This window comes from Trifolium pratense, linkage group LG6 (assembly GCF_020283565.1).
Source record: "Trifolium pratense cultivar HEN17-A07 linkage group LG6, ARS_RC_1.1, whole genome shotgun sequence".
Lineage (NCBI taxonomy): Eukaryota > Viridiplantae > Streptophyta > Magnoliopsida > Fabales > Fabaceae > Trifolium > Trifolium pratense.
The window spans coordinates 4109187-4135692 of NC_060064.1; the positions used below are offsets into that span (position 1 = coordinate 4109187).

At 34.4% G+C, this 26506-nt stretch overlaps 3 protein-coding genes and 1 pseudogene across 4 annotated transcripts; 1 reads left to right on the plus strand and 3 right to left on the minus strand.

Annotated features, from left to right (window-relative positions):
* Positions 1-1700: 1700 nt before the first annotated feature.
* LOC123891149 (60S ribosomal protein L19-3) lies at positions 1701-3750 on the minus strand. Its single transcript, XM_045940988.1, has 5 exons — positions 3585-3750; positions 3309-3431; positions 2256-2569; positions 2075-2142; positions 1701-1981 (listed from the first exon to the last, which is right to left on the minus strand). Exons 1-5 carry the CDS (start codon positions 3694-3696, stop codon positions 1945-1947), a joined length of 654 nt encoding a protein of 217 aa, XP_045796944.1. The 5' UTR covers positions 3697-3750; the 3' UTR covers positions 1701-1944.
* A 2604-nt stretch (positions 3751-6354) lies between these two features.
* Positions 6355-7738, plus strand: LOC123891150 (pheromone-processing carboxypeptidase KEX1-like). Its single transcript, XM_045940989.1, has 3 exons — positions 6355-6671; positions 6925-6988; positions 7074-7738. Exons 1-3 carry the CDS (start codon positions 6400-6402, stop codon positions 7623-7625), a joined length of 888 nt encoding a protein of 295 aa, XP_045796945.1. The 5' UTR covers positions 6355-6399; the 3' UTR covers positions 7626-7738.
* Positions 7739-7856: 118 nt separating this feature from the next.
* Positions 7857-19064, minus strand: LOC123891151 (putative GTP diphosphokinase RSH1, chloroplastic). Of its 2 annotated transcripts, XM_045940990.1 has the most exons (24): positions 18731-19064; positions 18467-18648; positions 17909-18091; positions 17729-17794; positions 17518-17610; positions 17292-17423; positions 17100-17201; positions 16890-16967; positions 14941-15012; positions 14632-14739; positions 14369-14466; positions 14097-14157; positions 13939-14001; positions 13784-13840; positions 13584-13685; positions 13278-13436; positions 12985-13116; positions 12767-12853; positions 12585-12656; positions 9629-9715; positions 9084-9528; positions 8729-8790; positions 8536-8604; positions 7857-8436 (listed from the first exon to the last, which is right to left on the minus strand). In XM_045940990.1, exons 1-24 carry the CDS (start codon positions 18753-18755, stop codon positions 8332-8334), a joined length of 2640 nt encoding a protein of 879 aa, XP_045796946.1. In that variant the 5' UTR covers positions 18756-19064; the 3' UTR covers positions 7857-8331. The 2 variants fall into 2 exon arrangements, with proteins under 2 accessions (XP_045796946.1, XP_045796947.1); XM_045940991.1 differs by lacking the exon at positions 18731-19064 and having other exon boundaries at positions 18477-18613.
* Positions 19065-20576: 1512 nt separating this feature from the next.
* Positions 20577-24624, minus strand: LOC123891153 (annotated as a pseudogene).
* Positions 24625-26506: the final 1882 nt, after the last annotated feature.

Here is a 26506-nt window from a genome sequence, read left to right on the forward strand (position 1 = left end):
TAGTACATATTACACCTTAGAAAAATTATAAATTATAAGACCATTCACAATAGAGCACTCCAACTTTGAGTACTTAAATGGGTCCCACATTGACACATCACTAATTTATTATATTTTAATAATAGGTACTCAACCCCTCAAATGGAGCACTTCTTAAAAAGTTCTAAAATGGGTCCCATCAATAATTCCACATCATTACAATAACTTATTATTTAATTATATATTTTATAATATAAATTGATTGAATGATAAAATTACAAAATTAGTATGTACTATTTTTTTTTATAATTCGAAAAATAATTAAAATTCAAAATTTAATTTAAAATAATATTGCCAAATTTTAAGAATTAGATAATTAAAAAATAATTTAAAATAACATTACATAATTTTAAAAACAATTAATTTTGTTGATCATCATGCCCAAAACGTTGCCAAATATACTCGACAAGATCATGTTGAAGTTGAAGATGAGCTCGCCTATCTTGAATTTGTGCTCTTCTTGACAAGTGTAGCCCATTATGGATAAATATCATCGGCTAAATAATACCCCATATTATATTAGGTTCTATTTACCGAATATTGCACGAACGTCTATATGGTTGACATTAAATTTTTTTAGAGGCATGCCAATTCAAAAATTATGCTTTTGTGATGTACAAAAATAAAATTGTGTTTTTGTACCATTAATTCAAATTGAATATATAAAATAAAGTGGGCTCATGAAAATAATATTTTAATAAAAAATAAGGTGGGTCCAAGAGGAGAGAGAGGGTTCTTATTTTAGAAGTAGTACCTAATAGGTACTCAAATGGGTGGTACTCCAATAGTAGTATCTAATAAGTACCATAAGTACCTAATAGGTACTACACCATTGGAGATGGTCTAAGACCATCTTAGACAATCTCCAATGGTGGTTCTTATTTTTTTTAAGTACTAGTACCTAATAGGTACTCCCATTGGAGCAAAATCAAAATAGTACCTAATAGGTACTAGTTCTAAAATAAGACTTGGTACCTATATCATTTTTTGTAGGACTTATTTATAATGATGTAGAGTTATTGGTTAGATGTGTTATTGGTGGGACCTATTTAAAACTTTTTAAGAATTGTTGGGTTGGAGGGATTAAGTACTTATTAGGTACTATTATTAAAAAATTATAAAAGAGTGATGTGTGCACGTGAGGCCCGATTAAGTACCAAAAAATGGGAAGCTCCATTGTGGATGCTCTAAGGCTGATATAAACTTTTATCAACTTAATCCGTGCATTTAATTCAAGGAAAATTATATCTAGCAAGAAAGAAATTCATCAACTCTCATGTATTTTATTTGGTGGTGAACTCTCTTTCATGTATAGTTAGCTTGATTCTTTATTGATTCTTCTCTTACGTAAATACTAATTCTTAGCAATGCTCTTAATTCAATGCTAAAAGTTTGACAAACATAAGTTGACCTACACATGACCACACACCAGTATCAATATGGATTCTGTGCTCTTGAATGTATTAGAGGATGTAAAAATGTGACTATGAATATATGAAGAGGCTGAGGGGACTAAACAATAGATGCCATCATGATTCGGGATAGGGTACTTTTTTTTTGTACCAAGTATCATTAGACCATACCAATAATAACTGCATGTATCATGTATCATTTTCAAATAGGCTTGTTTCCATGGTGAAAATAAATAAATTCAGTTAGGGTTGATAAATAGATCAATAATTATAAAAGCCATACCAGCAAAAGTACAAAGACAAGCTATAACCACAAGTGTTTCCGCAATAAATTCATAGCAAAAACAGCAAAACACCATTTAGAACAGGGACTATAATAAATCCATACACCTGATAAATAAAAACTAAACAAGGTCTTAATCGAACAAAAAGAGTCAAAACTACTTTAGAACAGTAAATAAGGATGACTGCCCAACAATTCTGCAAAGCAATCTCAGACTGCTGCTGCCTTCTTCGATTTCTTTGATGCTCTGCACAAAAGATATACCCGTTAAAACACTTATTCATACATAGCATGGCAAAAAGGTAAGGAATACAGAGCAAGAAAAAATTATAATACTCACTGGGTTGGCTGTGCTGCTGCAGCAGGCGCAGCAGCAGGTGCAGCTGCTGGCTTCTCTCCTCCAGGACCCTAAACAATTTAAAAAGAAAAGGCAAAATCTCCATTAAGAATTTGCTGCAAATTCATAAATTATATATCATCTGTGTATGTAAATAGATTCTTAAGAAAGTAGGGGTACTAACTTGAGCGAAACGCTCCTCCCTCCGAGCATGCTTTCTTTCTCGGCTGGCCTTGTTCTTGGCACGCTTGGCCTCGAACTGATCAGATAGGGTCTTCTCTCTTGCCTTCTCGGCTTTAGACTTGTGGATACTTTCCATAAGAACTCTCTTGTTCTTAAAGACATTACCCTTAACCTTCATATACATGTCATGATACATGTGCTTGTCAATCTTCTTAGTCTCACGGTACTTGCGGAGCAAGCGTCTAAGCACGCGCATTCTCCTCATCCAAAGGATCTTTGTTGGAAGCCTTGCCTCCCTTGTACCCTTCCTCTTACCTAACATTATTCAGACAAACACAATAAGTAATCATTCATTTTCTCCCTATGAATAACAAGAAAGTAATCCACTCCGTGCAGACCAGCAAATGTAAACTCAGTATTTTTCCTGTTTTACAAAACAACTAGGCTGATCTATTCAACTGATCAGCAACTCGGAAAAATATCGAAAACATATAAGCAATTTAATAATATATAAAATAAATTGCAAATGCAAATGAATCTAAGACAACGGTTTCTAAATAATCAATCGATTACAAACAAACAAAAATAGTATTTTAGATCCCAAGCTAAAATAGCTAAACTAAGAAGTATAAAACCAAATTCTAATGTTATAATCATGTTTGTGTAAGCTTCACTAAAAAGACATGTTAAAAATATGATTTTTATGCTGAAATGAAAGTTTCTGGGAAAAATCTTTTACAACAGTTTACAATAGAAGAGTGAAAATAAAAAAAATCATTTTTAACTATAAAACAAACACAAAATGACTCATGATTTTCTTAAAAAACTCTAATAATCCATTTCAAATTAAAGCTCTAATAACCCATCTCTATTTTATTTTTCATCAAATCACATTTATTTCTGTAACCTAAACCATGCCTAATAATCCATTTCAAATAAAATCTAATCGTAATTTCTTTTCAACAAATCACGTATATATCTGTAACTTAAATCATGCCTAATAATCCATTTCAAATTAAGCTAATCAAATAAATATTGAGAGAAAATAAAATACCATATCCAGAGTGTCTTCCTTTTTGCTTAGCTTCCTTGATACGACGAGCACGTGATCGGGAATGAATCTTGGTAGGTTTCCTGATGATAAACCCATCCTTCACCAGCTTCCTAATGTTTTGGCCTAAAAAATCAAAATCAAAATCAAAATCGAATCAACAAACTTAAATCACACAGAAGCTGAATCTAGAAAAATCGTTTTGATTTCGAATAACATTTTATGATAACAGAATCAGATTTGAAATCAATAACTAACGATAAGGATTTGATTGCTTACGAGAATTGGCCATGGAGATTTCATTGACTTCATTTGGATCGAGCCAAACCTTGCCTCTACCGCACTTGAGGACGCTGGAAGAGAGACGCTTTTGGAGTTTGAGAGAGACCATGATTTCTCTCTGTGAGTTGAAGCGCTAGGGCTATCGCGAAATGGTGGAAGTGAAGCACCGTCGAATATAAACCTAGGGTTTAGAATTTTCTAATGGGCTTATTCGTGTTACGGGTTTTTTCAATTTGTTTTAAGCCCATTTATTGTGTCTCGTTGGCCCAATCATGAAAATGCGCAATTTTGTTGTGTGCAGGGAGTAATGGGTGTGTGTCAAAAGAAATATATTTATCCAATTTATTCAATATTTTAACTTTATTTAGTAAGAAAAAAAAAATCTTTACATACGTTGATTCTTTTGATTTGATGGTTGAATTGAATTAGTAAAAATTATTGTTGATATTTAGTTATTGAGCAGAGTACTTTATCCGGTTGTTTTTAGTTTTACTTTTTTATGGCTCAGTTCATACAAAAATATAGATTAATGGACCAACCCATCATCGATCTTCGGATAGGAAGGCAACATAATTATCTCAAATCTCATGTGGATTTCCGAATAAAGGTAACATCTAACTCGTCCTTAGGTAATGACAAATATATGGAGTTGGAGAAAATATGGGATATTATACAACCTTGAAAATGGTAGTTTTCTCTTGAAAGATTGTTCTTAATAGCATTCCTACAAGAGAAAAGTTTTGGGGGAGTTGGAGCAAACTAAAATGGGTTCGGTATGTGTCGGAAAGGGAATCAAAACATCTCTTTGGAAAATGCAAGTAGGTGTGCAGTTTGGTATCAAATTTTTAATTGGTTGGATACAACAATGGTTTCACCGGCGGATCTATTTATTCATCTTTTTTAGAACATGAAAAGGGGTCTATTTGGAGAAAAGTTTTTTTTTAATTAAGTAATTTAGTGGTAAAAAATTTCACCCTTAAGTGAATAAATGAGATGTTTGAAGTTCAAACCCGACCATTACATACATCAACAAAAAAGGGTTACTTCTAGTTTGACATACCACTTTTTGGCTAATTTAATGAGCTGATATTTTTATGCTTTTGGTGTGTTGGGTGTGTGAGGATACAATTAATAATGTGGATACAACGTAGTTTTTCTCAGGAAGGTGCATGATCCGTAAATTTTTAGCCATACTAAAGTGATACGTATTTGTGAGTCGTTAATAGCAAACTTGCAAGACTTTTATTTTTATCACGGATGGTGAAAATATATATATATATATATATATATATATATATATATATATATATATATATATATATATATATATATATATATATATAGGCTTTGGCTAAAATGAAAGAGTAAGACAAGTGGTGCACGGTGCACCAGCTGTCAATAACTCTATAACGAATACGAATTTTATAAAATCTACCGTTGGATAGAAAGTTTATATCGTATAGATCATCTAAATAAATTTTTAAAAAAATTGAAAATCATTTGATATGTTATTGAGACTCATCAAAATTAACGGTTTATGAATTTTATTAAATACCGTTAATTTTGATAGGTCTCAATAACACATCAAATGATTTTCAATTTTTTAAAAAATTTATATGGATGATCTATACGATATAAACTTTCTATCCAACGGTGAATTTTGTAAAATTCGTATTCGTTATCGGTTATTGATAAGTGGTGCACCACTTGATGAACTTGTGCATAATAGAAGCAGCCATATATATATATATATATATATATTTGATTTTTCACCACCAGTTTAATCTGGTTCGGGGGTCAATTCTGGCATAAGTGGTGAAAAAAAAAATCTATAATTCGAGATACCATTATTTAATGGTCAATTTTTTTTTTTCTTTCTAGGTTCATAATGGTCACTTTTTTTTTTATTTAAATTGGATATCCTCCGCGCACAATTATAAAAATTAATTTTTCGAGTTTTGTGAGACTCAAATGGTGGCAAACTCTCTTTAAGAGTTTTAAAAGTGCCGCATGTCAAAATTAGGGATCGAACACAAGACCTTGGATAAACTACAAGAAATTTGCGTCATCTCATCTAAGTGCTTTTGGATTAATGATGAAATCTTAGTTGCTAGTAGTATTTTGTGTTAATGATTAATCAGAATTTAAACTTGGGACTTCCTTCTCAAACTCGGTTCAACTGACGAGTGAGGACAACAAACCAAAAAGATTTAAAAGCTTGATTCATTTAATTAATCTACTTTTTTTTTTTTTTTGGTTTAGGGTACAATTTAATTAACCAACTTTATCTTAAAGCTTATATTTCATTAAACATTCAAGTTTGACCGAATATTTAACGAACTAAGACTAAATTTATGACTAGCACATGTTAAAATCAAGAATGAAATTGTCATGTTTTTGTAACTCTGTAAATTCACTGTTACACATTTTTCTTGTTTCCAACCTTTTCACAACCATCTCTCGATTCTACTTAAGGTGATGAAAGCAACACAAGTTGATGAACCATGAAACATGTCATCACGGATGGTGCATGACTCTCACTCTGTCTAGTGAATACCTGGCACAATTAAGTCACTCAATATGAATACCAAACAAGTTCTAGCGGCCACATGTTATCGACTAGAGAGTTTTTTGCTCGAACTAAAATTGCGGTGAGGTAATAAGAACAAATCATGGGCCATATATCCAAACACGTGTCTCCCATTCTTAACATACCAAGAAGCCCGATTCTGTCTCACTCTGCATGCATGATGTACCTCTTTTTTATTATTTATAACAAAATAAATAAACTTCATTGATAACAAAAAAAGATATGATGGAGGATGAAAAGACAAACAAACATGGAAAGAAGAAAAAAAACACTTCTATAGGTAGCATAACTATTGGTGGTGAAGGTGGAATTACGGGACTTATTGTGTTTGGTGGAGCTTTAGCCCTTGCAGGTTTCATGGCTGTGACTTCTTTTGGAAGAAAAAAACATAAGAGAAAGGCCATCCATCCTCACCACCAACAAATTTTATTGGATGAAGATAAAGACTCTCTTGTGCCATATTCAACAACCCAGTTTGGAGAGGATGTCACATCGTATGATATAATAATTAATAAATAAACACATTCGCATCTATCTTTTATATTACGGTCACAATTACAGATATGCTACAAACCTTTATATTGTAGCAAAATTCTGCAATTGCGGTTGTGATGATCCTATTATGAAAACTTCAAAATCTTTTACATTGCAAACCGCAATTTAAAATCATAATTTTATTTAATAATTATGTCCTCTTTGTCATGTTCAATTTCAATAGTGTTAACTTGTGCCAGTGGTTGCATACAGTTGTTTGGCATCCAATGAGTGCACTAAGGCGGTAAGTTCCTCAGAGTTGCAACCCTTGATTATGGTAATTCATCATGCTTAATTCAATGCAGCTGTTTGAGTTTTTATTATATAATTTGCATTGAACTTGGATGTTGAATTTGGTTCAGGAGGAGAAAATTGACAATGAACCAAATAATGCGTGCTTTCATCCTCAAGAAATTGCCTTCTCTGACCATTCCCACCCAGAAAGTACATCCTCAAACGAAAACGGGGTTGCGGAGGAATGCCAAGACACCTGTGACCATGAACAAAAAGAGGAACAGAAGGATGAATCACAAGACAGCCTAACAACAACAGAGACAGAGGATGATGATGATGATGATGATGATGATGTTGACGACGATGTTATGGAGACTGACGAAGAAGATAGCTCAATAACAACAGGGACCACCTCCCTTGATGAGAAGGAGGAGCTGATAGAACAAGAATACAAGAAATACTACTGTGAAAGCAATCTTTGTAATGAGGAGGAGATGACAGTACAAAAAGAAGCACTTTTGAACAAAACAGCAAATTTATCTGTGGTGCAAAATGATCAACCATCAATATTGAGAACCTGGGTTATGCCCATACTGATGCTAGGATTGCTAATGATCATAGCTCTGTTAACCAGAGGCCTACAGGAATCTCTTTACGTCCTTGATGATGGTATTCTGTAATAGTCCCATGAAGTAAATTTAGGAGATCAATGTATTAGTCCAAAAGAAGGATCAACATATAAAAATATGTTATGTCAAAGAAAATGCATCTATAAATATATTTTCTGTTGAGTTAGGATCAATATATTTTTCCTTTTTAAATGAGTTTTGAAATGGTCATTGCTATTATCAGTTTAGTTACAGAATCGGATTATGATGATAATGGAGGAAATTATACTCTGAGAACCCGCATTTCATTTCAATAAACTAAAATTATGTATATTAAAGGAAGGAAAAAGAATGAAACTTTTTACAAGTAAAAAAGGAAAGAAAGAATTTAGAATGCTCGTCTGTTGACCCTAACCTATTATGAATACCGCCATTACACCGAGCACTTTATCACATGTTTGGTAGGAATGAAAGTAAAGAGATCCTAGCAAGCTCCTTGTGAAAATACTGCACAAGTACTTTACAGTGTATACTCCTTTATCCTATCACTCTTTTCTATATACAATGCCTTCAGTTTTTATTTTCTGAAACTTTGGCTCAATTGATTGGCTGCTGCCGGTTTATTGGGTTAGTGAGTTGGAACAAATATATGAGAACTATAAACCAAAATTTAGACATATAAATGTCTGCGCTTCTGCGGACAAAACTTAGATCCAGGTCTGATCTATAATCGACAAACTGTAGTGAGCATGACCTAGTGCAACTGCAACCAAATCATCTAACATTCAAGAACGCAATGGTTTTCCATTAAGCTTGGCCAGCTGCAGCCAGTAGACCATCCCAAAACACCCAGTATTTGATCTACTCTAGAGCAAGCATTCACCTGAGAAACAAATTATTTTTATAAGTTGACACACATTCGATGAATCAACAACCACAAATTAAGAATCAAGCATAACCAGGGTTAGACATGATACAGTACCAAATTTTCTAAATTTCCATCTATTTGAAATAACATAACAGCCATTCCCCTTCCTCCATCAATCTCAGCCTGGTCATTTGACAAGTCAAACGTTAAGATATGCCAAAATAAATTAGTACGTGTATGATGCCAAAGACATCATCCTATATTTGAGTACAGTACAATTTCTGGGGGACTTGGTTTAATCACTCACCACACAAGAACATATGGTTATGTCTGCAGTGGCCAATGCTGTAGTGACCTCACCCATCATGCCTGAAATAATTGCTTACAAGTTTAAAACCAAGATAGTGAATTGATGTATTGTATACAAGTTTAATTACTCGATGGAATAATAACAGTTAAAGAAGCAATGTATAGATATTCATTTCACTATTATATCTTTAAGTCATGCTCTTAGTCTTACCCGGTGGATATACTCATATACTCCCATGATATCATTTTACTCCTATTATTTTTTAAATTGAAAAAATGCAGTTATAGAAAAGTTCATTGGCCACAAGGTGCAAAACATCCATTTTACAGGCATGGATGATCAGGAAGCTTACCTCTTCGGTCTATGCATACTACAGATAACCATTGGATGGAATGCCCTTCTATATTGTGCCACGAGGCAATCTTATGAGCTTGCCAACTTTCTAAACCTGGCAGGACTTCTTTATATTTTGGATTGTTAACTTGAATCATATTGGCAACATGGTTTCCCTGCAGCATCATGTCCCCTTTGCCCTTTGAATTTACATGATGCACATGCTTATTGTGTTTTCCATTGACCTTGGGAGTCCAAGCACTTCCATTCTTACTCTGGAGGACAGTCTCACTTCTTTCTGGAGTTGATATTTCCACACCGTTCAATAATATTCTCCCCATCTTATGTTTGGAACCATTTGACAGTTTTTCAGAGTCACTATCCCCGTCAGAATCACTGACAAAGTCGTTAACTGCTTCTGTAGTGATATCAGCAGCAGAAAGTGCAGCTTGCTCCTTCAGAAACTATATAAAAGTATGAAATGTTTAAAACAATAGATATATCATAAACTTTGTGCTTTGTAGGAGTTGGTGAATCATGCTCAAAATTCCTCATATGACCTACCTTCATTATTTTGTGTCTCGCACTCCGTGTTTTAGCATGTTGCAACCACTGCTTATGCCTTTGAAAAGCTGATTTGCTGGAAAGTGCCTGGTAACAGAGTTATGAGTTCCAATGAAGTGAAAGATGAATATATGACACTTTGACTGACTAACTGACCATTCATGAAAATTTATATAAACACAAAAGCTGGAAAAAGTTCCCTATACAAGCATAATATTACTTGTCAAACCTAAGTACTGACACGATAAGACTTCTTTTCGTCAAAATGATACATAATAAGACTTCTAAATCCTAATAAAGAAAATAAAACAATGAATATGAAACAAATTTCTAAGACTGCTTCCTTAATGATATGAATAACTGATTCCATAATATATTCTTTTTTTTTTTTGAAACAGCAAATTCTATTAGAAAGCCTCCAACAAGGCATGAAATATGCCAAGCGAGCGAACATGATACAAAAGGGACAAAAGGAAACAAAAGGAGCTAGAAACAAGCCTCCTGAAACACCAAAACTAAAGGGCACACCAAAACAAGCCTCCGCACACCAAAAGGAACCACAACACACCACCCAAACGAGGTCCATAGCAAGAGGGCACTCCACAGTCTCCAGACCACCAAAGAAGACATCAACTCGACCTACGAAGATGCTACTAGACTCTAACTCCCGACCTCGAATCAAAAGTGATTGGCCCATCGGAATCCAAGAAGAAGCTCCGCGAGCAAAAATTGAATGGTCAAAACGGTAGCATGAAGACCTAGGTAGACAAGTCTCGGCTCGAATTCCATAATATATTCTAAAGATACTATAAGATATCACGAATATTTTATGATGATAAAAAAATTCAAAATTACTTTCATAATATTCTGAGATATTTTAAAATAAAATTTGAGTGAATTGTATATTCACTCAAATTTTGAGTGAATATACAGACTTTAATACCCAATATATTGGAAAGCACACACTTTGATCATAAATCTGAAACTTAATTACAGTAGGCAATGAATCATATAACTTGATAAACATCACACCTTGCAAATTAGATTGGTGTTTTCTGTTTTTTAATGTGCGCAACCTTGCACATGATAAGGAATAAGGATCAATATTACCAGCTTTCCCCCTTTTTAATTACCTATTTTCCTACTTGGTGGTAAGAGAGAGATTATGAAGATTTTTGATGTAGGAGGATTTCTTCTGTATATTATTATTTTAGTTAGATTTAGTTTTATTATATTTTAGGTTGATTTCTTATTTTTATATTTCACCTAGGTTAGTTATTTTTTTATATTTTAGGTAGATTTGTAATTTTTATTTAGCTAGGTTTGTGGTTTTTATTTTTACAATCTTTTAGGAGATTTGTTAATTTTATTTTTCACTCCTATTTAAACTAAATTATTGTAGCCTTGAAGGAAACCTTTTGATTCAATAAAAATTCAGAGATTTTTCTCAAATTTGGTGGATTCCAAATTACTCTTTCGGTGGACTCCGAAACCCTATTTTGACAAGTTTGTGTTTGCGGCTTGTCTTTATCCATTAGGTTTAGCGTTTTGCTAACCTAGCGCTTCCGTACTGCGTCAGTTGGTATCAGAGCAGGTTTCTCCTGTTCTTTTCTAACGTGATCAGATGGGAGATCACCCAGTGACGAAAGCAGAGTTTTACGGTGCCATGACGGCTTTAACCGCGGCCATCACAGCTCTGACAACACAGGTGACAAAGTTATCCAACAACACCACCACTCAAAAAACTCAATTCAATTCCTCCGCCACCGCCTCTCTCACCATGGCCGCCGCCAACGATCCAAACAACCAAACTCAGATGGCGTTAATTCTCGGCCAAGATTCCACTCACTTCGAATCCCTAATTACAAATCTCATGTCAACCTCCAACGACCAAGATGATCCTGCTTGGCATGCTGCACTGACCGAGGATGAGGATTCTGGTGAGACTACTAACTATGGATTTGGACAGGAATGTTTGGACAGACTTTCAATTTCTTTGGGTGGGAACACGATTGTGCCGGTTGCGTCTGAGTTGTTGCCGACTTACTTGGTTTCCCCTGAATGGCAAAAGCACAATGTTGCGCTCGTTTCCATCGCACAAATTGCAGAGGGTTGTTCAAAGGTGATGACAAAGAATCTGGAGCATGTATTGTCAGTTGGTATTGCTTCTGCAGTGCTAAATTTCACTGAGAATTGCACCCCAGATATTCTAATACCTCGTTTGGATGTGTTGACACGAGACAGCTCCTATCACTTCATTCAATGGGATCCAGGAGGGTGGTCTCTTGTTCATTTGAGGAGTCAACCTGCAAAGGAAGCTCTTTATCAAGACGAGAACTCGGGGTCGAGTTCTTTTGAGGTAGAGGAGTCTGATGTAGGAGGATTTCTTCTTTATATTATTATTTTAGTTAGATTTAGTTTTATTATATTTTAGGTTGATTTCTTATTTTTATATTTCACCTAGGTTAGTTATTTTTTTATATTTTAGGTAGATTTGTAATTTTTATTTAGCTAGGTTTGTGGTTTTTATTTTTACAATCTTTTAGGAGATTTGTTAATTTTATTTTTCACTCCTATTTAAACTAAATTATTGTAGCCTTGAAGGAAACCTTTTGATTCAATAAAAATTCAGAGATTTTTCTCAAATTTGGTGGATTCCAAATTACTCTTTCGGTGGACTCCGAAACCCTATTTTGACAAGTTTGTGTTTGCGGCTTGTCTTTATCCATTAGGTTTAGCGTTTTGCTAACCTAGCGCTTCCGTACTGCGTCAATTTTAATTGGAAAGTGAGTAATTATTTGTGAAAAAGTGGGCACTTAATAATCCATGTGCCCGAGGCTGCACACGTTGGTTGTATTTTTATACTTTCAAAATATAATCACTGTCCAGTAACATCAAATTCATCAATCCAAATACTCAAATAGCAAACATATGGGGTTAGTTTAATAATACTGACATTATATGTTATTATCTCCACAACTTCTGCATTTGCAAGCACGCGTGCAGGAGAAACAAGATTGCCATTGACCTGCGTTAAACCAAATGTGTCAATAATATTACAATAATAAAAATGTTTTTGCTTTGTATCTGTCTTTTACTGATGCTACTTGATTCCATCAGTACGAAAAATGGTGATACCTTTGCAGCTACCATCTTGTTGCCAATTTCAGTGTGTATCATATAAGCATAGTCAATTACTGTAGCACCTTGAGGAAGATTCTTAATCTACATAAAATATGGTGGAAAAGGAAAGTATCACGAAACTGCAGACAGTATTATTTCTGATACAGGATTCTTAATTATCTTCAGGAAGTTGGATGAGGAAAATAGTCACATAGTATATAGTCCACCGTTACCTCTCCCCTGGGTGTAAATACAAAGACACGACTGCCCAAAAGATCTCTTGTAACAGTGTCCACAAATTCCCTAGAACTCATGTTGCCAACAAACTCTTCTTGCCACTCTCTAATAGCATTGAGCCAGCCAATCTGTAGAAAAGGCTCATGAAATCAGCATCAAGATCTTAACTTTTGGTGCAAAGCCAAGACCAACAGTGTAAATGTGTAATAGCATTAAAATTGAGTAATAAGTGTACTACTCTTTCTTTAAACATATTTCTATCATAATCACTCAGGGATAGATAGCATACTCTGAGTGCAATGTTGGCATTGCTAAGACACACTGGCTTCCCCCTTGAGCTTTTACCACTGGGCACTGCACTTCCAACCAAGTCAGTAACAAGTTGTTTCCCACTATAATGAGCTGCAATGCCCCTCTCTGCTATCAAATCCATTTCTTCTGTTCTAATCTGCAAAAATAAATAATAAATCGAAGAGGATAAAATCATTAGAAAAATTTGAGATGAAATTTGGATCAGCTAGGGCGGTAGGTATAATTTGTCGCTGAAAATGGAACATGCAAAAATAAAATTTAGAAATAACCGAATAAAGACTACCTGGATTTCAAGCCTGAACATACTCTCATACAAAAATGGAATCACAGTGCTATGAAGACTCTTGTACCCATTAGGTTTAGGGGTTGCAATGTAATCCTTCACCTACAAAAATTAAATGTGTTTCTCACCAGTCAATGAAATGAGTTTCTATTAAAACTAATATTATGTTGTCTAAATAGAATAAAAAACGACATACGTACAGATCTAGGAATAGGGGTCCAGACTCCATGGATCAACCCCAGAACATGATAGCAAATCTGCATAAAACATGAAAATGAAAGAAAGGCCTTTGATATACTAAGTAAAGGTGGAGCAAGTGGAGAAAAATCATATGTCACTATGGGTAAGTGGTTACCAGCTGTGGACTGCATAAAGGCCCAACCCCAATGCACGGCTTTGGTTTAATAATGACACGAAGCTGGATACATCAAACAGTTGATGTCTCAATAAATAAAAAATTATTCAACTTCTTCATTACACATTTTACATTTCAAGGTATAAATCCAAGCAAACCTGTGCAATTTGGTTAATCTCATTGATCAAACTTTTAGACTTGAGCACAGCTTTATAGACACTGCAAATAATCAATAATATTTGTTAATGAATGAGCTGTCGATTCGGTAATAGGAAAAGCAAGATAGTCAGTGAAAGAGTACCTCAAATTCCAAAATAAAGTATGCACAAAGTATGTGTAAAATGTGCATTGATGATATCAAACAAATCAGCCAATATGAAAAGGTAGATAAACAAAATGGTTGCATTGGCACTGAGTATCGTGGATTAACCTGTAAGGCTCTTTACACACAGCACGAACTTCCGTTTTAACAGCCAAAAGGTCTAAGAATTGATCATCTTGGATTTTCTTTAACAATGTTTTGTTTGCCTATCAAGACATGGAGAAGAAAGAAGTTTAATCACTGGACTGCAATGATACACAATCACACAGGAAAAAGGTTTAATAAATGACAGATAGAGAGGCGGCATTGCAGTAATAATTTATCTACTTGTCCATTTGAACAAAATATTAATATGGGCTGATCACCACTACCTCTAAAAGATCTTTCTCGTGTTCTTTGAACAGGTCGGCAACTCTTCTCTTCACCTTCGCATAATCTTCAGCATTTGTGTACATAAATGATAGGTTTTCTAGTTCTGACTGCACCATAAAAAAAGTATAATTATTAAGTAGGATCTACACTAATTTCCCTCGTGACATGAAAAACAGGTATTTTATAATAGTGCTGAAAATAAGTATTTCTATCATGAGTTCTAGTCTAATTATGTGGACTTGAGGCATTGCAGGAACAAAACATGCATGCAAGTCCTTAGCCTTGACAACTGTGTATTTATACCATACCTTAATTTGATACATCCCAAGCAACTTTGCCAAAGGAGCAAATACCTGTAATGTCTCCACTGCAATGCTAGTCTGTAAACAACAGTATACTAAAGTTAGAAAACATATAGTTTAGGAGCCAGCCCATCACCCACTCAACTCAAAAGATATGTCCTATTGATGGCGGAGTGTGGCAGAAAGCCTAAAACCCATCATTTTAAGCCGCCATAAAATCTAGGAACCTCAATCTGCCGTGGCCAATATTTGACAACACTGATTGATATACATATAACATTTTAAAATGAAAATACTTTTATATTCTTCATAACATAAATAATCAAGGTTACTTTCGACATTATGTCACTTTTTTATTTACAAAAACCTGTGTATTAACAGAACGCAATAAAGGTCATTCAAAGAAATGGACAGTTCTTCATAAAAATAAAATAAAATGAAATTCAGTTTCAAGTCATTGAAGATTAATTACAAGTGACCTAAAAGGATATATGAATCTTAGTTTCAAAGTTAGTGACAACAGATGTTGCTAATAGGGGTGATCGCGGTGCGGTTTGGTTCGGTTTTGAGCATAAAAGTCATCCTAACCGCGAGATAAAAATGCATGCGGTTCGGTTTGGTTCGGTTGATTTTTAAAAAGTCATCCAAACCAAACCAAACCAAACCAATGCGGTTTGGATCGGTTCGGTTGGTGCGGTTTAAAACATAACGATTATACCGAACAATTTTAAGCATAAAAAAAAAATAAAAAATTGAAGTTCCAAAATAACATTGTAGTACCAACAAAAATTATTTATCCAAAATAACATTATAGTAACTTACAATTTTAAATATATAAAAAAATTGAATTTTCAAAATAACATCACGGTACCGATAAAATTTGTTTATTTAAAATAACATTACAACACCAAAATAAAATTTCAGTACAAAAAATAAAAACAACTTGAAGTTCGATTAATTTGGTCGACTGACTTGGTAATTGGGCATGTATATTGGAATATAAATATATTTTCTTTTACGATATTGGAATATAAATATATAATAGTAACTTAATGCGGTTTTTGCGGTTATCCGCGGTTTTTGCGGTTTGCGGTTTTGCGGTTTGCGGTTCAGTAAGAAAGCCATCCAAATACATCCAAACCAAATGCGGTTTTTGCGGTTTTCGGTTTGGTTTGGTTCGATTTGCGGTTTTACTTTTGGATTGGTTCGGATACGATCACCCCTAGTTGCTAATGCTAATATGCAATATTTCTATCAAAATCCTTAACTTGCTGTGAGACCTAGGACCGGTCCTAGCCTAAGGCAAGTGAAACTAGGGTGTTAGGCTCTATTTTTATATCATTTAAACCTCTAAATTTAGGCCTCCAGATTTTGATTATATATCAAAAGTCCAGCACACTAATCTCAAATTTGGCAACAACACAGCAGTAATAATGTGTAAGGAAAAAATTATTTCTAAAAATAAAAGAATCTTCTCAATGGAATCGAACACAGTGAGCCTTGATTCAAACTAAAAACTAACCACCACGCCAGTGCATTTTATCAATCAAATACAGCTAAAAAATTCATTTATATTTATACATAAATTGCTATAATTAGTTGGACACTTGGACTCAGTCTGAGTACATTACTTAACCATTGTGGCCTACTTAAATTCAAGCTCTGTGATTTTTTACACAACAAAAATTTGCATCAATTGAAATTAATAATCATGCTTTAAAAATATATTTAAAAAAATTATAACATATATAAAATAAAAAGTTATTATTAATTTTAATAGGGCCTTATCTAAAATTTCACTTTAGGCCTCAAAATACGTTTGGCTGGCGGCCTTGGCGAGGCCACTTTCGTATTATCTAAAATTAACAGGATTGCAAGGCCATATTAGTTTCCTTACTTCTGGAAAAAGAATGTTAAAGAGTCACCAATAGGTTATTCAAATCAGTGGAAATTACCTGTTTATGTGGAGGCATATGTGATAGAGTGCGCATGTTATGTAACCTGTCTGCTAATTTGACGATAATAACACGAACCTGTAGTGACAAACCAATTAGTTGCCAAGTCAATTTCAACATATAATACGCGTGGAAATACAAGCAACTTCTTTTAGAAAAAAAGAAAGAAAGAATGAAAAAGACAAACAACTTTTATGCAAAAGAGGTCACCTCCTCTGTCATAGCTAGAAACATTTGCCGAAGGTCCTCTGCTTTCACATCTTGAACAGAATCATTTTGATTCTTGTACTTCAACTTTCCCAGCTTTGACACCTAGTTGGGATTGAGAATGTAATGAGCATTCAATGTATGTAGCAAATCAAGGTTATATTATGTTTCATTAAATCAATGTTACCAAAGTACCTTAGTCTCTCCTTCCACAATGTGGCGCACAGTAGCACCAAATTCCTCCTCTATCCTCTCAAAAGTAACAACATCTGTATCTTCCACCGTGTCATGGAGCAATCCAGCAGCAATTGACTCCCAATCAAGTTCCTGGACAAATGGTTGGATAAATATTGACTTATTATATGCACATATAATGATATCAACCATTTTTCAGAAGAGGAAGCATTTCTTAAAAACTCACAAGCTCTCCAAGAATACGTGCAACCTCAACCGGATGAATGATAAAGGGTTCACCGCTGCGTCTTTTTTGACCATCATGAGCTTTAAAAGCCAACTGTAACAACCAGTAATAAAACAGAAACAAACCAAAAAGATAATTTTCTACCATATCGAAGAGATTATTTTGCCCAAACAAGTACGTAAATATTGTTTTATTGAGGTAGTCAGCTTACCATAAAAGCATTATGGACCAACTCCAGTTCTTTCGGAGGAAGATACGAGATCACGGGCTTAAGATCCTGATCAAATCAGATGAAATATAGTATAACTCAGATGCAAACAAAAAGGATATCCCCATGCAGAACTATAACCAACAATACACGTGCCAGGTTCAGTAAAGTTCAGGATTGTACCTCCCACAAACTTCCAGGAGAAAACTCGCTGTCAATATCAGAGGAAAAAGCCGAAGAACAAGACAATTGCCAACGTCTAGGAGCAAATCTAGAAAAGATAGATCTAGAGAATCCATGGCGAAGTGTTATGCCAAGTGCTTCATCATCAGAATATGAACCTACTATACTAAAAGCTTCACATGCCTGCCAATTTGCAATATTGATAGTAACCTAATTATTAACAAACAACAATATCTAAATAACAACACTTAAGCAAACTATCCGAACATCAAACTTTATTTAATATGAACATAACAACAATAAGGATCGTCCCAAGCAGACAGCTCCGTTGGCGTGCTAAACAACACTATAGGAGTTCTAAGTTCTAACCACAAGGTCTAGGGTTCGAACCCTGAAAACTAATCTAAACACTAATTAGTAATTAACATTTTCCTATAAAAATAATTGCAATAACGATTAACAATACAACACCAATTTTCGGCGTGTCTGATAGTATAGTATTTATATAATCAGAAAATAGGAAATGCCAAAAACGCCAAGGGAACCGCAAAAACTTACAAAATTATACCGGTTCCTTCTTCCATTTGGAGCATTAAGCAAGTAATGAGGATGAGCAGTGGTGGCAAGAAAACCAGTAAGAACCCTAGGAGCTTTAGACGCACACGATAGAAAATTACAATCATATCTTCCATTTCCATCCCCTCTCCAAAAATTGCATACGTTCACACACTCCAAAGAAACTGCAAAACAAGAATCATTCAGCAAGTATAAAGTTGAATGTTAATTTTAAACATAAACAGATGAATCTGATTGGAGACGAACCTGACATGGAAGGTGCAGATGCCATAATTTGAAGAAACAGAGGAATATCATTGAAGAATGAATTCCATGATGATAGGTTATGGAGGAAAAAGGGGAAGAGAATTGAATTGAATCGGGAATTTGATGAAATGATTTTGCGGTTGGTTGTTATGTGAAGAAGAGAGAGTGGTTTTGTTTGTGTGTCGATGAAAAGAAGCGAGTTGAGAAGGTGAGGCCAAAGAAAGACAGATAACAAACAGAGCTGCAAATGAGAGAAAGAAAGAAAGAAAGAAAGAAAGAAAAGATATCCTGTAGTGTTTAGCTCAGTCCACACAAATACCGTTTTTATTAAGATATTTTTATCTCTTTTCTCATTAGTCCTTAGATAAACTAAAATATTTTAAATCACCTTTAAAATTGCATATATTTTTTTTTTATAAGTGTGGTTATTCATATAATTGAATATTTACAATTTTAACTTAGATTAATTATTATCTATTTAATTGAATTAATCGTGTTTTTTTGTCAAGTAGTATAATGGCTATAAATTTTACCTTTAAGGTGGATAAGTGGGATGACAATGGTTCGAACTCCGGTCATCTGCATATATAATGCAATGTTTTGTCAACTGAACTAAGCTCACGGACAATTAACCGTGTTTTTTAATACGAATAATTAGGTAACGTTGTTGTAAGAAAAATGAATAGATTTATTACTTGTATGTAAAAAAAAAAAAAAAAGATTTAATTGTAATTTTTGGTCATTGTTTTATCACACCCATTTTAAAAATAATTTTTTGGCCCTTACCTATTACATTTGTTGCATTTTAGTTCCAACCTAAATTTTTTATTTCAAAAGTGATTTTTTTTAATCTAATATTTACACCCTGAATTATAAACTTTTAAAAAAATCACTATATTCTAAGTGAAAATACGAGTTTGAAACAAAATGGCAACAAGATCTCCAAAACCATAGTCTCTAACCGTCAAATCATACACATCTAACCGGAGATTTCCAAAATTGCAACAAGCTAAGATCTCCAAAACCATAGTTCAAGACAACTTTGATAATTTTGATAAGCTAGTTTTCTTGCATATTTTTATGTATTTTTATGCGATACAACATGTTTTATAAGCCACCATACGGAGGGAAATTGAAAAAGATGTCGGATACATTACGATAAAAAAGATATATATTGATATGAGGTGATCAAGAAAGCAGTCTAAATTGTAACAATTTTCCGCCAAGTGATAGAAGGGTGTGACATCGTGTGTTGATGTTGTTGTGAGAAGTTATTTATATATGCGTAAAAAAGGAGCAATTGAACATTGATAGGAAGGCTATTACGAACTACACTTATCAATGTTGAGATTGAATAGTTGTTGGGAGGCGTTGATTTGGCCAATCATTGTGAGCCGGATAAGACCCGAGGTTGTATGAAAGTTCCATTAGATTGGACCTTTGGACCAGTTTGAAACATGTGCGCGCATACGTGTGTGTGTGTGTGTGTGTGAGAACTTAGGTCTTCCCTAAAAACATAACATTTTGTGGGTATATACATTTGAAGCATGTGTGACATTGATTAAAAAACAAACATGTGAAATTGATGAATATAAAGCTTAAAGTATCCCAATCTAGAAATTTAGTTTTTGGACGTTGAAGCACGAGATTTTAGTTATAGAAAGCACGAGTTGATTTTTATACATAGGCAAATTTGAGTTCATTTAAAATTTGAAAAGAAAAAATTAAAGACAGGGGTAATAATTTCAATTCCTAATGTAGTGAACAACATTTTCAATTGTTAATTGGTGATAGGCATCTACCTACTATCAAACAAGTGGGAAAGCACTTTTATTAGCTAAAAGAATTTATGGAATTTCCATTTCAATTGAAACTTGAAAGAATTTGCAATGCATACCTACAATGGTACCAAGCAAATCATGGATTACATTTCAGATGCAACACAACAACAAACATCACTACCACATGACAATAAATTTATGCAAAAGTCAGCACTCCAAAGCTCATGACCAGACCTCGACTAAATCGAATTAACAGAATCTAAAATTCAAAGCGAAACTTAACACTCATCCACTTCCACCAGTTCAACAACTACTACCTAATGTTAATACATGCAAAATAATAATTTTAAACTGCATCATTTAGATGGCAGAAATCCTTGGAACATCAACCGGAAACTGGTCAATCTCGTCAATCCAAGGGTTCTTCTCTTTTGCAGGATTGATTGTCCTGAGAGCCTTCCATACTGCACTGTTGCACTTGAATCCAGAACCAAATGCTATTTGCCACGTTCTATCTCCTTTTTCTGATCCTTCCCTTGGCTTCTGTGTATGCCAATTCGTACCAAAGTGAACTGCTTGAGGTGTTTCCAAAACGATAAAGTGTCATTCTTGATGGCTCCATATGCCAAGGAGACAGCTTCAAGTTTTTCTCCAGCTCATCCAAAACAGCTCTTCCACCGGCATGAATGCAGAAATGTTCGAAAGCTAGCTTGAAATCCGGAATGTAAGGCTTGATCTTCATCTTGAAGAGTTTCTTTCCAACTAACGTGCCAAAGAACAACAACTGTTCGGATGTTGGAAGGACAAGAGGCCCCAATGTGGTGATGTTTGTTTTCAAAGCATCGTCTGCAACTGCCATAAGATCTTTTGATAAAGTGACACCAACTTTACCATTGTCGTCTTCTTCTTGCGTAACACAGCTGAAGCAATTGTCATCAGCACCCTTGTTAATGCGAACGGTGTGAACCAATCGGTATTTAGATCTTCTCCTATCAGAGCTCTTGTTGGATAGTAGGATTGCAGCCCCTCCCATACGGAACAAACAATTCGAAACAAGCTTGGAGCGGTCATTCCCAGGATACCAATTCAACGTGATGTTCTCCATGCTAACAACCAATACATACGAGTTAGGATTGACCTGAAGAAGCTCTTTAGCAAGATCAATTGAAATAATCCCGGCACTGCATCCCATCCCACCAAGGTTGTAACTCCTTATGTTACCTCTAAGCTTATAGTGATTGATGATCATTGCAGAAAGCGACGGAGTTGGACAGAAGAGACTACAATTCACAATCAGAATTCCAATGTCTTTAGGCTTTATTGATGTCTTCGAAAACAGCTCATCGATGGCACCAAACATAACCATCTCCGCTTCTTTCCTAGCTTCTTTCATTGAAGGGTTGGGAGGAAGGCTAAGGACAGCTTCTGGAAAGTAAGTGTTTTCTCCAAGCCCAGATCTCTCGAGTATTTTTCGTTGGAAGTCAAGGTTTTCCTCTGTGAAGAAACCACTTGCCCTGGAGTGATCCATAAACATCTTTTTCGTGCATTTACGAGACTCTTCAGGCTTGTAACATGAGAAATTGACAAGGTAGACTGGCCTAGGACGAGTCATAAAGTAAAGGGTCGATAAAAATACAAGGAGAGTCGAGCAAATAATGACGGATACCAGATTGTATTGAAGATGTTCCCAAATATCATAGATATCTTTGCGTGAGAAACTTGAGAGCTGAACACCAATTAACACCACAAGTGGTGAAAGGAAGAGGTACATGCCATGAGTGATTAGGTAATGATAGCCAAGCTTCACATACTTCAATTTAACAGATTTTTTGAAGTCGGGAAGCATCCGTGACGATGGCGTCAACAAAGGTGTTTCTGGTTTTGATTCTGTCATTTTTAGTTGTTCAAAATTAAATACATCCAGTTAGATAGATAGCTTAAAATGAAAAGTGGAAAAAAAAATGAGATCTAAAATCAGCACCTAAAATAATCAATCCTTTCTAGTACCAATTTCTGCTTTTGGAAAAGTCAATCATGTAATGAATAAAAGAAAGTTTGGTTTATCTAACCAATCGTTAGTTGGTTCAGTGGTGATTGACACTGAACTAGATAGGGAGGAAGACCACAGTTCCATCCCGCAATTGCGATCGGGAGGGGCTGGAACCACTCCCCGAACCAGATTAAATAGGTGGTGAAAGCCAAAAAAAAAAAAAGTAGAATTTTTCTAATTTATGGCACAGAAAACTTTGGAACATTAGATCAACAAAATTGGAAAAGCTAAAACCACCCAGATCGGAATTTGATATGAAATGCACACATTAATGCAAATTACATGCATGCATGTTAAACACTATTATTTTCTGTACAAAAAATGAGGGGAAATTCATTCATTAAAAATAAGAAATGTTATCTTAGCTAGATACAAATTAAATAAAGAAAACATTGGAAATTGATGACGGATCGTCACACTCTCTAATCCATGCCTATTTTAGCAACATTAAATGCATTTTAGTAGGTTTTAAGTAATAAATGTAAGAGAAATCTATTCATAAGCATGATTACTTGTGTTGCAAGAAAACAGGAAAATGTGCAGGAAATTGCTGATTTTCACTATGCTGGGGGCGTAGCCCATCACGCGCTGCGTGATGAAGATCACAGAGAACCAAGTTTTTCACCATGATCACGCGCGGCGTGATGCCTATCATGCGCGGCGTGTAGCTTTGATCAAAATTGGATTGCTCTCTGACTTGATCACGCGCGGCGTAGCACTGACCACGTGCGGCGTGAAGAAAGGAAGGATAACTACGTCGGGGGCGTGGAGCTATCACGCGCGGCGTGAAGGTTGCAGAGTTGAAGATCAGAGACCTCAGATTTGATCACGCGCCGCGTGAAACCGTTACACGCGCGGCGTAGTTGAAGGATTTGCAACCACGCGCGACGTGATAGATCTGGCGCGCGGCGTGGTTGCAATTATTATATAAGGAAACTGCATTTTCTGGTTGAGGGGTTGGAAAATCTGCTAAATTTCATCTACTTTCTGGTTTTGGGAGCTTTCATAGTTGGATCCAGAACTTCATAGGATAGCTTCAAGCACCTCAATAGCATGGATTCTCAAGCCATGAAGTTGAAGCTAGGACGCGAACGAAGCAACATGAGGAGCTAGACTTCTTGTGGAGGTAGGATCTAGGATAGCTTAAGATGTAGATGGATCTAATGTGATCTGCTATATTGTAAGAATTTACTCTGTTTCATAGTGTTTACTTAATGTAATTCTTCACTTAATGCTTTATAATCCTTCATTAGTGTTATAATGATCTTGAGTTAAGTCACGTATGAGAATATTGGTTTAATTTCTGAACTGAATTGCATTAAGCACTCGAGTGTTTCCGGTCGAGAGATTGAAACATAGAGTGTAGCGAACGATCGACGCGCTTTCATATCATTCGTTGTAGGTAGCTTACACCCGAGAGATCGGGGGAGTATCGACAACGAATAGAGTGGATTTTGACAAGAGATTGCGATTCACTAATTTGTTGATCCAGTTGTGAACACTTGAGTAAATTCATATGATACGGTAGATTGCATGTGATTTAGCTATAGACTAGGTGATTCCGATGATTCTACCTCGCTTTTCCACTTATTACAAAGCACGTTTTTCTACCAATCAATCACTCAAACAAACCCCCAATTTATGTTTTATTATTGCATGATGTTGATAAACACTATTAGACTCGTTTAGTCACACAATCCCTGTGGATCGATATTTTTATTACTACGTGGCGAATTCGTACACTTGCGAATAGTCCATCAGAAATCATCAACATTCATCATCTAACAGACATATCTATCACACTAACCACATAAATTCTACTACTAATCAGCAGAACAGAAACCAGAGATTGGAAATTCTACTACCTGGGATTTGGGTACGATCGTTGACCTTGATGTAGCTACTTGGACGATGGATGCGTTTGCAGATCCTTGAGAGAGAGATCGTTGAGAGCGGTGGTGGCGATTTCAAGGCGAGTACTCGGCGGCGGTGACGATATTGACGAGACTTTCTTGCCTTGTTTGTTTGTTTCTCTCTCTCTCTCTCTCTCACAGATTGGAATTCACGAACATTTCTTGAAAATGGTGATGAGATTCCTTGGTTTTTTTATGGTTCAGTTTCACGCTGATACCAACAATAGTTGCATGCGGACAAACAAAATTGTCCAAATTTAATTTAATTTAACCATATAATATTTTTAAAATTGCAAAATGACCCCTAATTTTTTTGAAATATTGTAAGTTGGTCCCTAAGCTTTTTTAAAATTGGTCCTTTAAATTTTTAAAATTGAAAATTGGTCCTTATTTTTTAAATTTGACCCAAATCTTTTTTCAAATTTATAAAAGTGGTCCAAAATGTTCACATTGAAATTTCCAATTATTCTATCCAAACAAAAACATTTAAAAATTATGGTAATCTAGATACAATCAATGCAAACATACTCTGAATCGGTTTGGTTTGGTTCGGTTCATAATTGAATACAAGATATCTAGTTGGTTCGATCTAACTTTATTTTAAATAGATATCTCATTTTAAATGTAAAGTTTAAAATAATAAAAAAGCCCCAAATAATTGATTGATTCCTTAGCAATCATTAATCCACGCAATATAAAAGAAAGGCACAAGGTTTTATGAAAGTTTAAGATAAGAGGTAAATGCCTTTTACTAGTTCCATTATCACATCACATGATTCTTGTTATACCTCTCCTAATCTTTGGTCTTTAAGATTAGTACAAATATTTATTTTTCTGTTGACATTTTTAGCTTAATTTGTTTAGTAAAAATAAAATATAAATATTACATTGTTGTTTTATTGGATATTGATATTTATGTATATTAATTCAAAATTTAAATTTATTTATTTTAAAATAGTTGAATATAATTAATGCAAAAACAGTGCCCCTGTGACACTAGTTAAGCATACTAAAAAAGGAAACAAATGATAAAGTTAATGATGAGAGAGAATAACTTTTCACATCATTAAAACATTAAATGCACAATTTACGAGATAAAACTTCTATATTTGTATCTTAACTAATGTCCCGGGAGCACTGTTTAACATTTTCCTATAAATAATATACAACAAATTGGATGATGAGTACTCATTAAATAAAAGGAATGCATCAGCTAATTGATTTCATGTCATAACTACGAGATGTAATTACAACTTTAAACCATTCGAAATAAACAAATTGAGATTGATTTAATGCATAATATCAAAATTGAAGTGTTCGATCAATAGTTAAAATCTATTATAATGTATGCATCATAGAAAGCAATGTATTTAGGGATGTAAACGAGGTTGAGAATGTATTTAGGGATGTCAAAGATCCATGAACATTGAAAAATTTGAAAATTTATATATTTTATGAACAAAAATCTTACACTAGTGTTTCAATTTTTTTTTTAAAGTTCCATATATATTGCATATTTCTTTCCTTTTTCCAAAAAAATAACATTTGCTTTAGTAACAAAATAAATATAAAAAATTTTCTATCAAAAAAAAAAATAAATATAAAAAATTTGGTGGGGGTTCATTGCAATGTAATTTCCACATTGTTAACGAAGGGAAAAAAAAAGATAAAGGAAATTATATTGGAGAAGTCCTATGTTGGTTAAAGAAGTGAAGCAAGGGAGAGTTCAATGTTATATATAGAGACCTCAAGTTCTTCGTTTCAACACACCAAACAGTAGCACATGTAAACACTTTAAATTTATATTTGTGTATGTTTTTCTCTTGTGCTCTTGTTTTAGAGTATTGTGAGATGTAGTTCAAATATTTGCTTTGAAGAGTGTTGATGTACTGAGGGTCATGAGATGGTTGAGAGTGAAGTCTATATGTTTTAACAATTTTCACATAATGTTTATTCTATGGTTGTCGATTTAGACAACCATCGTGATTTCTTTCTCCGGTTTTGGAGTTTTCGTGTTATATTATTGTGTTTT

Excerpts from the sequence above, each read along its gene's own strand:
- LOC123891150 (XM_045940989.1), top strand. The coding sequence starts at position 6,400 with ATGATGGAGGATGAAAAGACAAACAAACATGGAAAGAAGAAAAAAAAC. Across the intron at positions 6,672-6,924 it reads TTTGGAGAGGATGTCACATC|TTGTTTGGCATCCAATGAGT; the intron begins GTATGATATAAT and ends GGTTGCATACAG. Across the intron at positions 6,989-7,073 it reads AGTTGCAACCCTTGATTATG|GAGGAGAAAATTGACAATGA; the intron begins GTAATTCATCAT and ends AATTTGGTTCAG.
- LOC123891149 (XM_045940988.1), bottom strand. The coding sequence starts at position 3,696 with ATGGTCTCTCTCAAACTCCAAAAGCGTCTCTCTTCCAGCGTCCTCAAG. Across the intron at positions 3,432-3,584 it reads AATCTCCATGGCCAATTCTC|GCCAAAACATTAGGAAGCTG; the intron begins GTAAGCAATCAA and ends TTGATTTTTTAG. Across the intron at positions 1,982-2,074 it reads GCAGCAGCACAGCCAACCCA|AGCATCAAAGAAATCGAAGA; the intron begins GTGAGTATTATA and ends TCTTTTGTGCAG.
- LOC123891151 (XM_045940990.1), bottom strand. The coding sequence starts at position 18,755 with ATGGCATCTGCACCTTCCATGTCAG. Across the intron at positions 13,117-13,277 it reads ATGCCAACATTGCACTCAGA|ATTGGCTGGCTCAATGCTAT; the intron begins GTATGCTATCTA and ends CCTTTTCTACAG. Across the intron at positions 9,716-12,584 it reads TGGAGATAATAACATATAAT|GCACTTTCCAGCAAATCAGC; the intron begins GTCAGTATTATT and ends CTCTGTTACCAG.